General features: G+C 43.4%; 2 protein-coding genes across 2 annotated transcripts in view; both read right to left on the minus strand.

The window, feature by feature from the left end:
• Positions 1-6,357, minus strand: part of YPEL2 (yippee like 2) — a 59,553-nt gene extending 53,196 nt beyond the window's left edge. Inside the window, exon 1 of the mRNA XM_016123073.2 lies at positions 4,976-6,357. The gene's annotated coding sequence lies outside the window, so the exon portion shown is untranslated. The remainder of the gene's footprint in view (positions 1-4,975) is intronic.
• LOC107499158 lies at positions 1,736-6,807 on the minus strand. The gene is made up of 2 exons (XM_016123072.2): positions 6,626-6,807; positions 1,736-5,061 (listed from the first exon to the last, which is right to left on the minus strand). The coding sequence occupies exons 1-2, from the start codon at positions 6,766-6,768 to the stop codon at positions 4,665-4,667; spliced, it is 540 nt and encodes a 179-aa protein (XP_015978558.2). The 5' UTR covers positions 6,769-6,807; the 3' UTR covers positions 1,736-4,664.
• Positions 6,808-13,815: the final 7,008 nt, after the last annotated feature.

The raw sequence follows: 13,815 nt of genomic DNA on the forward strand, positions 1-13,815 counted from the left end.
ATGCTTTAATTGCTCCTGAGTATATGCTCTTAGGGACAGTAGCCATATCTTAACTTATCCTTATCTCCCAAAGGTCTTATTATCTGTTGAATGATTATTACCTAGAAAAATAAAACCAAGATTGAGTTTCAGCCCCAGGCCAGAGGTTCCTCTCCTCTTGCTCAAAATAGAAATCAAAATTTTCCTCACTCAGGTAGGATGTGTTCCAAGCTTAGCTTTCTCGCTCAGGTACTCCCATGAGGAAACAAAATGAAACAAATCATTAGGAAGATCAATATTTCCTATAACTAAATTTCCTATCAGGTAAAATAAGGCCATTTTCTCTAGTTCTACCAAACTTAGTCACTGTTCACACCCAGAAGACTCTGTCCCAGCCTCAGTGGCACCCATGTGCCATCTGAATATCAAGCCTTCCTTCCTGGATATTAAGAAACAGATAAGGGAACTCCAGACACTAGGGGCTGTTTTCATTCTGAGCTGGCAATCTAGTTCCAGATCAGAGCCACTTAAGTCTGGACACATCGCATTCTCAAGACCACAGGGAAGGGCTGGCTCCCCTGTAGCTCAGGAGCCAGGAGAGTGGGTGGTGGTGTGACACCTCATTGGCAGGACAGCATGCTCGAGGAGGTAGGCTTTGCCTCGTATTGAGACATTATGAATTATTTAGGGTTTTCGTCAGGAGTTGGTATTCTTCCAGAATGTATAGTAGAAAAGAGCCCTGGGCCTAAGAAACAAAAGGTATGGTTTATAGTCTGTGCTTTGCTCTAATTACCCGTGTCTCAAGTCCTTTTTGCCTGTATGAGCCTCAATGTTTATATCTCTAAAATGTAATACCTAAAATAGATTTTAATACCTAATCCAGGATATGTCTAATTAATAGAAAGTTATAAATCAATAACTTGAAATTAGAGAAAATAAAAATTACAAGGTTAACATCAGAAAAAATTAGGAATGCAGGGCCCTACGGTTACTAAATTCAAACCACAAATTTGGCTCAGTGCTTCCTGGCAGTCAAAGCAAAAAGAGAAGCAGTTACAAATTTCCAACTGTCCACAGAGAAAAATCATACCAGTCTCTCGGAAGAGGCAAAGCTTTTCCTGGCACTTGATTCTGAAATTCTTCCAATTAACTTCTCAAAGGAGACATTAAGTAAAGTTGTAGCTTAAGTTTTCAACAATATAAAGCCTTATAAGAAATGTAGCATGTTATATAAAGTTATAAGAGTGTCATGTCCCTCCATGAAAGCAAAGGGCAAGACACCTCATCTCCGTGAAAACAATTCTGGAGGGGCTTAGATAATGGCCCAAGTATACAGCTTTCAGCTGTCCAACCTTAGCCCAAGGATAAAACTAAGAATGGCCAGAGGAACAAGTGGACAACATTTCTTTCCAAAAATTTCTATAAATATTACGTCTTCCACCTGGACATTTATTAAGAGTTACACATTTCTAAATTCCATTCTAGTTCTGATAGATCTAAGTGGCATTTTTTGCCTTCATTTATTTATACTAATTTAAGATTTTGTGGACAGAAAAGGGGTTCTGTGGAAAGTAACCTCATAGGGTGATCTGATCACAAATTCCTAACTGAGCTAGTCATGGTGGGTAGCACCAGGCTGATAACTTTAGTAAAAGGTTTATCATTGCCTTAAGCAAGCCCTGTCCATTCTTGTGTATCCAGGTTAACATACCTTTGAAATAAGCATAACCACCCTCAAGAGAGCACATAATCTTGTTAACTATCCTGTAATCCAATCTTCACCTTGATTTCTCCCACCTTCATGTAAACTTCCTTAAATTGGCTCAAATAAACTCAAAAATTCTCTACAGGTTTGGCCGTTAAGTCAATAATTTGGTAGTTTTCACCTCTTCCTGTCCATTACCAAATCAATGGATTGGGAATTCCTGCCAGTCAGAGGGAAGGAGAATCTAATTATTAATAATAGTATTGTTATTAATAGCTAACGCTTATGTGCCAGGCTCTGTACCTGGTTTTCCTGCATTTTCTCATTTAATCTTTCCATCAATCCTGTGTGATAGCAACTATTATTAGTCCCATTTAACAAATAAGGAATAGAGATTTTAGAGAATTTTAGCAAATTGCCCAAGGTCACAGAGCTAATTATCCAAATCTTTCTGGTTCCAAAACCTAGCTAGCCTCTTAACCCTACTTATAGTGCCTCCTACTAGTTATGAAATGTGATTACTGGTAGAAATGCTTGTTTGTCAGAACAGTGAGGCCTAGAATAAGGCAACTGGAGGAGGAGTTGTTCATTAACAGAACAATGGAATTTTTAGAGACTTTGGTGACCTATAAAAATAAAAGGATGAAAAAGTGTGCAGAAAACAGAAATCCCAAAAGAAAATAATTCCAAAGGAATACAACCCCATCCCAGGAAATGGGAGAGGCAAAATGTTTTCTTCTCTTGAAAATAAAGTATGATTTCTTACTCTTAGAGACTAAATCTTAACTCCTAAGACATTTATTCATTCCAACAACAGATAGATGTTTTATCCAGTGCTACTCCACGCCAGGCAGTGAGCAAGACAAAAGCTCTCAAGCTTTCAAGGGAGCCCATCAAGTAGACAATAAATTTCTAGATGGGATTAGATTTGAAAAAAAAAAAGGAATTAAAAGAGGCTGAGGAGAAGGGAGGGGAGAAGCCATTATAGATAACGGCTCAGGGAAGGGCTGAGACCCAAGTGAGAGAAGCCAATCGTGGAAAAATTTGGAGAAATGGCATTCTGGAAAGAGGGACTACCAGTAGAAAAGTCCCAATGACAAAAACCAACCTTCCACATTTTAGAAATCTCGAGAAGGCTGGTGCAGTAGAGCAGAATGAAATAGAGCGGACTGGGTAAGGGCTGTAGGAGATAAGGTGGGAAAAGTTGAGAGTGGTTCCTTTTAATACCTGCAGGGAAAGGAGTTGCATTTCGTTTGAAGGGAATGAGAAGCCATTGGAAAGCTGTAAACAGGGGAGTAGCATAATCCAATTTACTTTTAAATTTAAACCCTTCAGAGCTATATTTACAGCTCCAGGGGAAATTAAGGTAGGTGTGGTCCTTTAGGATGAAAGTATAGTACTTTGTTAAAGGTAATATCACTGAAAACTATGAACTCTAACAAAATGCCTTTAGCCTGAAGACCCTGGCTTTCCATCACTGGAGGCTAAAGTTCAATAGGATACTTCTTTTTCCAGAGCTTAATACCCTCTTCATGCTAAACAGATGAATATCAGAGCACCTAGGGACTTGGTTGGCAGGCCCTAGGGAAATGCCAGGGCATTACACAAAAGAAACTGACCCTGATCCTCCATTTTAATCCCACCTGAACACCTATGTCTTCCCTCTGCTTTTCCTATCCTAGCCTAGCTCTTTTGTTGCTTTTGTTTTCCAGTAGGTTTTAAACAAAATTTTCTAAATGTGAGCTGCTTGACCAAACTGAGCATTATTAAAGTTATTTCAACAATCCTACAGTTCGGATTCCCACATAAAGCATATCTTTGGCAGGAAGGACCACAGTTGAATTTGAATAATTTAGAGTTCTTTTTGAAGCTAAATTGCAGCTTTGATTAATTCAAGGAAACTTCTGTTACCAACATGTTTGGACACAAAAACTAAGAGGGAAACATCCAACATGTGGCTGCATCAGATGTATGTTTGTGCTTGAAGGTAGCAAGAGGTAACAGCATCAGAAACTGGATGACTACAAGACCATCTGCACACGGGAGCAGAGCTGTCACTCTAGGAAAGAACCAGGGCTGAGAAGTGGGAAAACTTGTGCCTCTTCTCATTAACAACTGTTGACAGATAAGCCTTCGACAACACCCCCAGCCACCCTCAAACAAAAATAAAATCATCAGTCTGCCTTTCTCCCAGGGTGGAATACACAAATATTAAACAAAATCAATCCCTTCTTCTGTTGGCCAATTAATATCCCAGGCACAGTGACTGTGTTGCTGCCTTAAAAATCATTAAAAGTGAAAATTCAAACATCTGTGAATAATACAGCTAACTCATCATTACTCACGACCCCAACCCCACGCACCTAGAAACATCCAGTGGCCCAGAACAGTGAACAGAAGCCCTCAAATAAGCTGGGGCGGTGTAATGTGGGGAGGGAGTGGGTGTCTACCTCTTATGGCCAAGACTTCATGGTAACTGAAAGAAAACGACACTATACCCTTAGACTTTTCAAAGCCTCGGCTAATGTAACTGACAGATGAGTGAGCTCAGGTTTGAATGGAGTGTGGGTCACATACCTGACTAAGGCTTTGCACAATTCATATCCAAGTTAATGCCTTTCTTTGTTCATTGCCCTTAATTCCCCCCAGATCAGGGTTTCTTATCAGCCACCTGCATCACAATCTCATAGCCACTTATTAAAAATGTGCCTCACTGGGAAATCACCTAGGAAGACCAGGGCCATAGGTACAAAAAATAAAAAATAAGAGATTGCAAACTGACAAGATTTTTGCAATCTGTGAGGTCAACCAAAGGTTGCTTCGCCTAAAATAAATAAATAAAATAAACAGTACCCACATCATCTTTATTCACACTAAATTTAAGGACCTCTGCCCTAGAGCGGTGTTTCTTAAACTGTGGGCCATGAGCCATTTGGTCAAAAAATCAAATTAATGGGTCATGACCAGCAGTTAGTCTCTTTTAATTAAGCAGGAAAAAAATACAGAGCACACTGCAGGTGGTAAGAGCAATTGTTTCCTGAAACTTATGGCAGTTGTGGACTTCTGTGCAGTGATGTAAAGTATATTCCTTACTGTGGATTCCACACAATTTGAAAACCACTCTCTTACAGGAAAGGAAAACAGTATTCTTGTGTGTGGTGTTTAATTTTCTATTTTCCACCCCTAACTCCAAGCTTCTTGGATCTGAAATGCTGTTATCAAATCCTAAATTGATAAGGTAAAGCCAAACTGAGAAGAAACGAGTCCAAGGCCCCCACACTCTACTCTTACCTGACATCCTTATCATAGAGCTGGGGACAAGGGACAATGTCAAAGGGAAGTCTGCACAATTCTCCTCAGGCTGGACCTGTTTGTTCCTTGACATAAAAACAAAAACAAAACAACAACAAAAAAACTTGTAGCCATTCATACCTTTCACATCACAGTTCAGAAGAATTGAAATCTCATCTGGGCAAGACTCAACCTCAATATTTAAGTGCTAAGAAATGGGAAAAACAGATAGGACTCAAGTTCGGTCTACATTTGCAGGACTGTGGCAATAATGATTGAGTCAAAGGAAAGCCAGGGAAGGGTGAATTCAATCGCACCGATCCCGAGGCCAAGTTCTCAGTCTCAGAACCAGAACAGCACTGCGGAGCATCAGCATGTGAGGTCAACTCCCACCAAGTCAGTGACATGAGTTACCTTGGGCAAGTCGCTTAACTTCTCAATCAATCCCCTAGGTTCCTTGCACCGCTAATGTTCTGTGAGCAAATGGGGTACAAGGTAGCAGACAGTTCCCCTTCTAGCCCAGGGCTCTAGGACAGGGAGCCCCATCTTGGCTGGGCCATAAGAATAAGGAAGGAAGGGCAAGGAAAAAAGGTGAGCGGCTGTCTCGTTAGCCTTTAGACTCACCAGCAGCAAGAACATACTTAAAAGAAAGAACCTCAAGTCTCCAGGAGAGCAAACTGACCGGGAGGCTAGAAAGCAAAAACCCCAGCAAAGCCCAGGCGCAGTTTCTTGCGCCATTCACAACCTCAAGACTGTGGGTCAGCTATATGCAGAAAAGATAAAGACGGAGGACACACTTGCTTGGCTTTCAAAGCGCTTTATTATAAGCTGAGGGTGAAGTCAGAGATGGCAGTGTCCTGGGCTGAGGCCAAAAGAACAGGTGGTTCCTCCCAGCCCCCAACGCGAGAAAAGCCACCACTTGGATGAAGACACCCAGAAGAGGTCAGCGGCCAAGAAGGGTGAACGTGAAGCAGGAAGAAGCCGGAGCTGCCCCTCGGCGACAGTCCCCGGGAGGCAGTCACACAGGAGAGGCCCCTACAGTCCGTCGGGCAGGAGAGACCTCGCGCCCACCTCCTTGGCAAGGACAGCAGGGTGGCGCCGGGAAGCGGCCGGGCAGGAACCGGGCTGCGGTCGCCTCGGCCCAGAAGCGGCCGAGCGCTCCCGGGAGTTTCGAGGGCGGCGAGTCGCCCCTGGGCGGGGGCTCCGAGGGCGGCGCTCCCGCCCCAGCGTCCCCAGCAGACACCCAGCGTCGGCGGGGACAGAGCCCGTCCGCAGCCCGCACCCAGGCCCCGGGAGCCCTAACCCGCGGGAAATGTGCTGAGGAAGAAGCGGCGCCCGGGTCTCCGGGTCCCCAGTCGCGCACCCCAGACTTGCCCGACTCCGCGCACGGGTCCCCGACCCACGCCCGGGGCCCCGCGCCGCCTCCGCTCCCTCCGCGAGGCCCGCACTGTTTGTAAACAAACCGGTCACGTGGCCCCGGCGGCCCGCTCCCCGCCCCCTGCGCCCGCGGCCCCCACGGGGACCCCGCGCTCGGCGCCGCGGGCTCGGGCCGGAGGGGCCACGGCACCGGCGCCCCGCGCCCCGCGCCCGCGCCCGCGCCCGCGCGGACAGCGCGCCCCGCGCCCACGCGCGCGCCCCGCGCTCGCTCACCCCGCAGCAGGCTGCGCCGTGCGGCCGGCGCCGGGCTCGGCTCGGCGGGGTGCGCAGCGGCGAGGGACGCCCGGCCGGCTCCGGGCTCCGGGCGCGCTCTTAAAGCCACAGTCTCCGCCACTGCCGCTGCCGCCGCGCCGCATCCCTCCGGGTCGGGGCCGGGGGCCGCCCGGTGACGGACGCGCCCCCGCGCCTATCCCCTCGGCTCAGCACATAGCAACACGCCGCGGGTTGGCTCGGCACGGCCGCAGCCCATCCGCCCCGAGCCAATCAGCGGAGGACGGAACTCCGCCCCCCGCTTCCCCGACCTCCCACCCCCACCCCCTGCCCTGGCCGGCTTGGGTGCGGGGAGGGCAGCGAGCGAGGGACGGCTCTGACCCCGCGAGGCTCAGCCCCGGAGCCGGGCTGCGCAGGGCAACTGGTGGGAGGAACAGGGAGAAAGGAAAGGGGACGGGGCGGGTGGGCTCTCAGCGCCTGGAAGGAGACCGTTTATTTGGGTTTGGGGTATGTCCCCAGGTCAAGACTGGGATTCCCAGAGCATGTGGTAGGGAGGCGCGGGAGGCTTTCCAGAGCTGCTACTTAGCCAAAATAGTGACTCCCTCCTTACACCTTAGCCATCCCTAACCCAGAGCCTAAGTTACCTGAGGCGGCCCTCAGGACCCGGGGCAGTTGAATTTAATAATATAGTGCCAGACCGACCTGGCCCAGCCAGGCCCTGATCAGAAACAAGGCATTTCCCCTCTTTTTCTCTGCTCTGCTAGTAATTTTGGTGAAAAGTAGAAAAGAGGCCTAAGGGAGAATTGGACGGCGCTCGGCCCCCAATTGCTACTGATTTTCCAGGCTTTTAGAGGGAGATGAGAATGGTTAAGCCCAGGATAGTAGGTCGGTCAGTGACCAGAGGGGAGGAGCCCACGTTCTGGGTCAGTGGGGTGGTGCTTTTCAAGGAATCAAAGGTTAAAAAATAAGCCCAGGGCAGTCAGGAAATGCAGGGAGGCACCAGGTGGGTGGAGTGGGGCAGTCTCCCAGCAGGAAAACAGGTCAGTTGGAGAAAGAATGCTGGCATTGGTCAGGGGAAGAGAGCAGCCCAGCCTTTTCACTTGGCCACTGAGGTTCCTGAAATTCCTCAGAGACCAGAAACAGAATGGTATTGGGGTGGACCCCTAGTGGCTCAAACTTCACTGGCAACTCCACCCAGCTGTCTTTAAAATGTATTTGATTCGGTTAATATACAATGGATTAAAAATGTATTCATTTAATATACATGGCATGGTTGGATGCGAATCCAGTCCAAATATTAGTAAACTGTTAGTAAAAACAGCAAAACTACCTCAAATACGTCAGTATCCTACACATCTATCAGTCTCAAATTTGCAGTTTCAGTAAAGGGAGGAGCACCATGTCTGTGCACAACAGACAAACTTCGAAAATCTAAAACAAACAAACAAAAAAAGCTTGTGAACAAGAAAGGTTTAACAGTTAATCCTTAATCTAAGAAGATGTGATGGATTCTTCAGATTATCAAGAGTTTGATTTCTAGTCCTTGATCTGCCTCTGGGGCAAATAAATGTCTTTGTCTCTCTGGGCCTTGATTTTCACAGTTTAAAAGGAAGATGACTGAAATAGGATGATCTCTAAAGCCCCTTTCGGCTCCAAAATTCTAAGTAGGGCCAGAAAGTCAAACCTGTTACAAGGGTTCAGCGATATTCTCCTAGCGAATATTTGTGTTGACAGGTTACCACTCCCCAACAGTAGATATTGCATTAGTTTAACACCCTAGGATATTAGAATGTTATGTAACGAGACTGGTGGCTACTGTTTCTGTTTAAATAAAAGATAACGTTAGCGAAGGAGGACAGCCTGGTGCAGTGGTTCAGAGGGAGATCTGAGGACCCCTGCAGGTCTGCTGCGTGTATGCAGGGGAAAAGAAGAAGCAATCAGACTCTAAGACCAAAAGACAATAGAATGAGCCAGCCAGCCAAAAAACAAAATATATATAATAAGCCTGATCATGCCTCCTCCCAGTCAAAAGACCTGAGTACTATGAGTTGTTAAGCCAGGAGGGAGGAGTGGAACAAAGTAGTAAAAGCAACTTCTCTTCTTCTCTGAAAGCAAGCACCTCTGATTGCTGCTTCGTACACATTTACTCAGGACCTATCATATGCAGAATTTCTTGCTTAATTTGGGTATAGTCTGAAGAATCAATCCACTGAGAGGAGAGAAGCTGAAGCCAATGGAGAGTGATGAGAATGGGCAGGTATTTATCCCGTCCGACAAAGAAAGAGATGGAGAAGTGTAAACAAATTTGTTCGGTTTTAGCCAAAGGGCTCTTTTTTAAAAAACCGTTGGCAGTAAAAATTTGAGATTCCTGGCTTCACAGACAGATTATCAGCCTGGCTTTGTCAGTGGTTCAGTCCCCTTGCCTCCTGTGTGTGAGACCAGATTCATTCATTCCCAAAGCTTTCACAGCCTTCCCTTTCCAGCATTCTCTTCTCTCCAATCTCATGTTCCAACTGTTCCCACGAGGTGTCACTACTACCATCACCAAGGTCACTTTTATATGCTCACTTTCTTCAACCTCTCATACCATTTGATATGATTACATCTTCCTTTCCCTCACCCCCACACCAATCCCTCAGCAGGTCCTGTCTGCTCTACTTCAAAATACATATATTTGCTCTTAACATGTCTGTCTCTGCTGCTATCACCCTGGTCGAAGTCACCAACATTTCCTGCCCAGAGTAAGCGACAGCCTCCCAATTGATCTCCCTGCTTCCAATGCATTCTCTATTCAGCAGCCAGATGGTACTTGTTCAAGACAACCTCCTTACCATGGCCACAAGTTTCTATTCACCACGCCTGCCCTGCTCTGGTCTTCTCCCATCACTCCTTTGTTCATGCTGCTCCAGTCAAGCTGGTCACAGAAAGTTTCCTCAAATATACCAGGCCTACTCCTATTACGGTGTGTGTATTTGCTGCTCCCTCCACCTGGAACACTTTGCCTCCACAAGGCTACTTCCTTGCCACAAGGTTCTCAGGTCAAATGCCTCCTCCAGAGAGCATCGCTCTGACTACCCAATCTTACATGCCTACCCACCTCTACTCTCTATCTTGCCTTCTCCCAGCTTATTTTCTTCATAACACATACTGCTCTCTGAAGTTACCTTGTTCATATATTTATTTGTTTTCAGTCCCATCCAGCTCTAAAGTGTAAATTCCATGAGAGCATCAGAGACTTTATCTTGCTTTCTGTTGTATCCCCAGTGCCAAGAATAGTGTCTGGCACTAAACCAATATTTATGTTTGCTGACTAAATAACTGAACAAATGAATGAACATGCCTACTGCCTCACATCCTTGTCCCTGCCGTTCTTTCACTTGGGATATTCTCCCCGTTATCCCCCTTCCCTCCCTCTCTGTTCTCTCTTCACCTTAATCCATCTCAAAGCCTTTTGCTTGACGGCTCAGTCCAAAGATCAGATCGAATTCCACTTCTTTGGAGGAGTTTCCTGTAACCTCTCATAAAAATTAATTTTTCTCAGCACCATCCATAGCACTTATTCATAACTCTATTACATCACGCAATACTCTGCACTCCCTAGTAAGTTATCAGTAATCCATCCTCTCTGCCAGTCCCTCCTGGGATGGAAACCTATCAGATCGTCTTTGTACTTTCAGCACAGGGCACATGGTAGGCACTCCCTCAAGGTTTATAGCTTAGTTGAATCCAGTATACGTTTAAGTAGAAATGGATAGGGTCTGCCCTCAGGGTACACTGATCAACAGATAACAGTCTTACTTCTTAGTGCGACAACATTAAACTTAAAGCTTCAGGATATTCTATAATAAAAGGGGAAACCTACATTTTAAATCGCAGTACAATGAGAACTTCCTGAAGGCCAAAGGCTGCAGGCTCTCATACCACTTGGGAAAACTCTCCCTTTGCCTGTGTGGGGAGGGGGGGTTGTTCCTCGAAGGCCTCACTGTACCCTTTCCTTCCATCTCCCCCACGTGACATTACATCATAGCCGAGGGGCTGGTGTCATCTTCCTGCAGACACATCATGGTAACAGTGCTTTGTTTCTTTGTGTACAATAAATGCTTTCTCTGATCCTTGTCCAAGTCCCTCATTTTCAGTCATGAAAGTGGCTGATTATGAGCTTTTCAGACTGTAATTGGGTGAGGGTTGTAACTCAGCCCTCCTAAACGTACCCAAACAAAACAGCTGCTGCCATTTATTGAGCACATAATGTATACAGAGAAGTTTCCATTCTATCGAGTTATATTTAATTCTCAAAGCAACCTGTAAGATAGGTATTTTTCCCTACTTTCTAAGGAAGCTGATCCTATGGAATATGAACTCTGGCTTCCAAGCCCATTTGTTCTCTTTCTTCTACACTGTCAAAGAGTAAAAATGCTTCTCTCCTCTTCTCTTCAAATATTTCAATCATCTTTACAAAAAAACTCATTCGAACATCAAACCACCCCACAAAGCAAAACTCTATGCCAAGCTAAAGGGGCTGGAAACAAGAGCTGTAAGAACTTAACACTTCCATCTGAAAAATGACAACAGTAACAATCTTGTTTACTTGGTTCTTCCTATGTTCTAGGAGCTGATATACTTTACATGCATTACTTAACTTAATCCAAACTTCATAACGACCTTATGAGGAAGATATGATAGGTTTACATACCTTAACCACAGTCCCCAAATCTAAAAAGCTCTGAAAGTCAAAAGTGAGCTTCAGAGCACTCATATGGAATAATTATTATTATTATAGTATTCGATAATTAAAATCTGCAGGATAAAAAATATTTGATAGGATACTAGCAGTTACATTTTCCTTCGTTTATTTTCGCAAGCTACTAATATTGCTCTCACTGAGTATTTTTTCATTTTCAATTATCCTATGTGGGCTGGTCTCAATATTACCTAATCAATAGGTTGTATTTCACAATTGGTTATGATACTGTTGAGCATGTCTCTCTTCTGTACAATTTTTTACTTTCAACAAACAGATGTAATAAACCATAGAAGATTTTCCTATGCTCCACTTTCCTAAAGAAAGAGAAAAGTTTGACATAGCTCATTTGATGGCAAACTTCAATAGGTATGACATCATTCATATGCTTTATTACTCCCGTATAGTAATAAACATTAATGTTTGAAAGAGCTCATAGTTCTTAGGGTTTTATGTAGTATACAGTATATGTACTAAAAGGTACTAGAACCTAAAATTCATCTATCCCAGGGTTTTGGATTCAGGGTTGAGGACTGTATTTTTATTCTCCCTATTTTACAGACAAGTTAAACTCAGACTCAGAAAGGTTAAGTAATTTTTCCAAGGTCACAGAACTAGTAAATAGTAGAGCTAAGATTAGAACTATGTCTGAAACTGTGTTAACAAAATATTTGGGACACATATGATAGACTAGAGGCTAACTTTCCTAAAGGTAAAAGATATGAAGTAATCATTCATGGTAGAGGAAATAGAAATAACTTATAAAAATATGAAAAAATATTTAATGATACTTATAATAAGAAAAAATGTAAAGTAAAACTACAATGAGATGCTATTTTTATCTTATCAAATTGGCAAGTAGTAAAAAATTCAATAAAATTTTATTGAAGAAGATGTAAAAAATAGCCACTCATGTTGTCCACAGTAAAGTAAATTGGTACAATTTCTATAAAGGGCAATTTGGTAACCTCTCTCAAAATTAGAAATTCATATACTCAGAAATTTCACTTCTAGAAATTTATCCTTAAGATATACTCACACATGCATAAGGTGATATAAAAGAATATTCTAACATTATTAGTATTAGCAAAAACTCTAACTCTTTGGGGAATGTAAATTTGTAGTCGATTAAAACCCAGACATTTTACAACTCTCTAAACTGATCATGGAGGATGACTATTTTTTCTGTCCAGTACAAGAGAACTTCAGAAGTTATTATTTTCACCCCGTAGGACATTACCCAGTTTCATATCAAAATTAGCAATTTTATTTTAGAATTTCTTTTTATCCACTGACTTTACAATTTTCAACTTTCATATTCCCTTTTGATCCAACTTTTATCATCCTGGGGGATTTCTTCATTAATGAGTTAAATAAAACGGTAATATGTGCATTCTATGCCTTTATATTGGAAATATACTTTTCATCTTTTGAGACTAACACTTTGAAATGACCTAAGTCCATTAATAAAGGATTGGTTGAATAAATTACAATGCCTCTATACAAAGGAATACTATACAACTATTAAAAAGAGGTAGGTCTATACAAAGATGCTCCACGAGGGCAAGGATCTTTGTTTGGTTCCCTAATGAAAGTAAGCACCTAGAATATTGCCTGGACACATAGTAGTCTTAGTTCGTTTCTGGCTGTGATAACAAACAACCTTAAAATATTGGTGGGTTACATACACCAAAAAAAAAACAAACAAACAAACAAAAAAAACCCAAACATTAATTTTTCCCTCACGGATATGTAGGGCAGCTTTAGGCTGAGGGTCACAGGTGGGTTTAGGTTGTCTTCCACTATCTTCTCGCTTAGGGACCACTGATGTAAAAGAAGTACATGAAAATAGATGATGCCTCTTAAAGCCTCTACTAAGAATGACACACTGCCACTTCTACCGACAATCCATCTGTCAAAGAAAATCATACAGCCAAGGCTAAAGTCGAGAGGGAAGAGAAGTAAACTATACCTCCTTTACTGGAAGAGTCTCCAAAGTCACATGGCAGAGAGAAGGATCTATTACCCTATCATGAAGAGTAAAGAACAATATTAATGCTTAATAAATATGTCAAATGAACGAATGAAGAGTGAACAAAATCCAAAAATTAAGCAGGAAAATAAAGCATGGCGCAGAACGGTTATATAAAGTATAGGCCACCATTTTTTTCCATTTGTGTTTAAAAATATATCTTTACATATAGTATGTATACAAGTATGCTTGAATGTGTCTTTACTCTCTCTAGGAGAATGTATAACAGCTGGAACTGGTCGCTGCTGGGGAGAACTAGGAGAGTGAGGATTAGGAATGGGAGGGTACCTTGCTGCTTAGTATCAGGTGTATGCATTATTATTAAAAATAAAATAAAATTTTCTATGGTGGAAATAAAAAAGAACAACCAACACTGTTTGACTATAGAGTCTAAACTCTAAAATTCTACACTATAACATC

The sequence above is a fragment of the Rousettus aegyptiacus genome, unplaced genomic scaffold, assembly GCF_014176215.1.
Source record: "Rousettus aegyptiacus isolate mRouAeg1 unplaced genomic scaffold, mRouAeg1.p scaffold_m13_p_6, whole genome shotgun sequence".
Classification (NCBI taxonomy): domain Eukaryota; kingdom Metazoa; phylum Chordata; class Mammalia; order Chiroptera; family Pteropodidae; genus Rousettus; species Rousettus aegyptiacus.

Excerpts from the sequence above, each read along its gene's own strand:
- LOC107499158 (XM_016123072.2), bottom strand. The coding sequence starts at position 6,768 with ATGCGGCGCGGCGGCAGCGGCAGTGGCGGAGACTGTGGCTTTAAGAGC. Across the intron at positions 5,062-6,625 it reads ACGGCGCAGCCTGCTGCGGG|GAACAAACAGGTCCAGCCTG; the intron begins GTGAGCGAGCGC and ends TTTTATGTCAAG.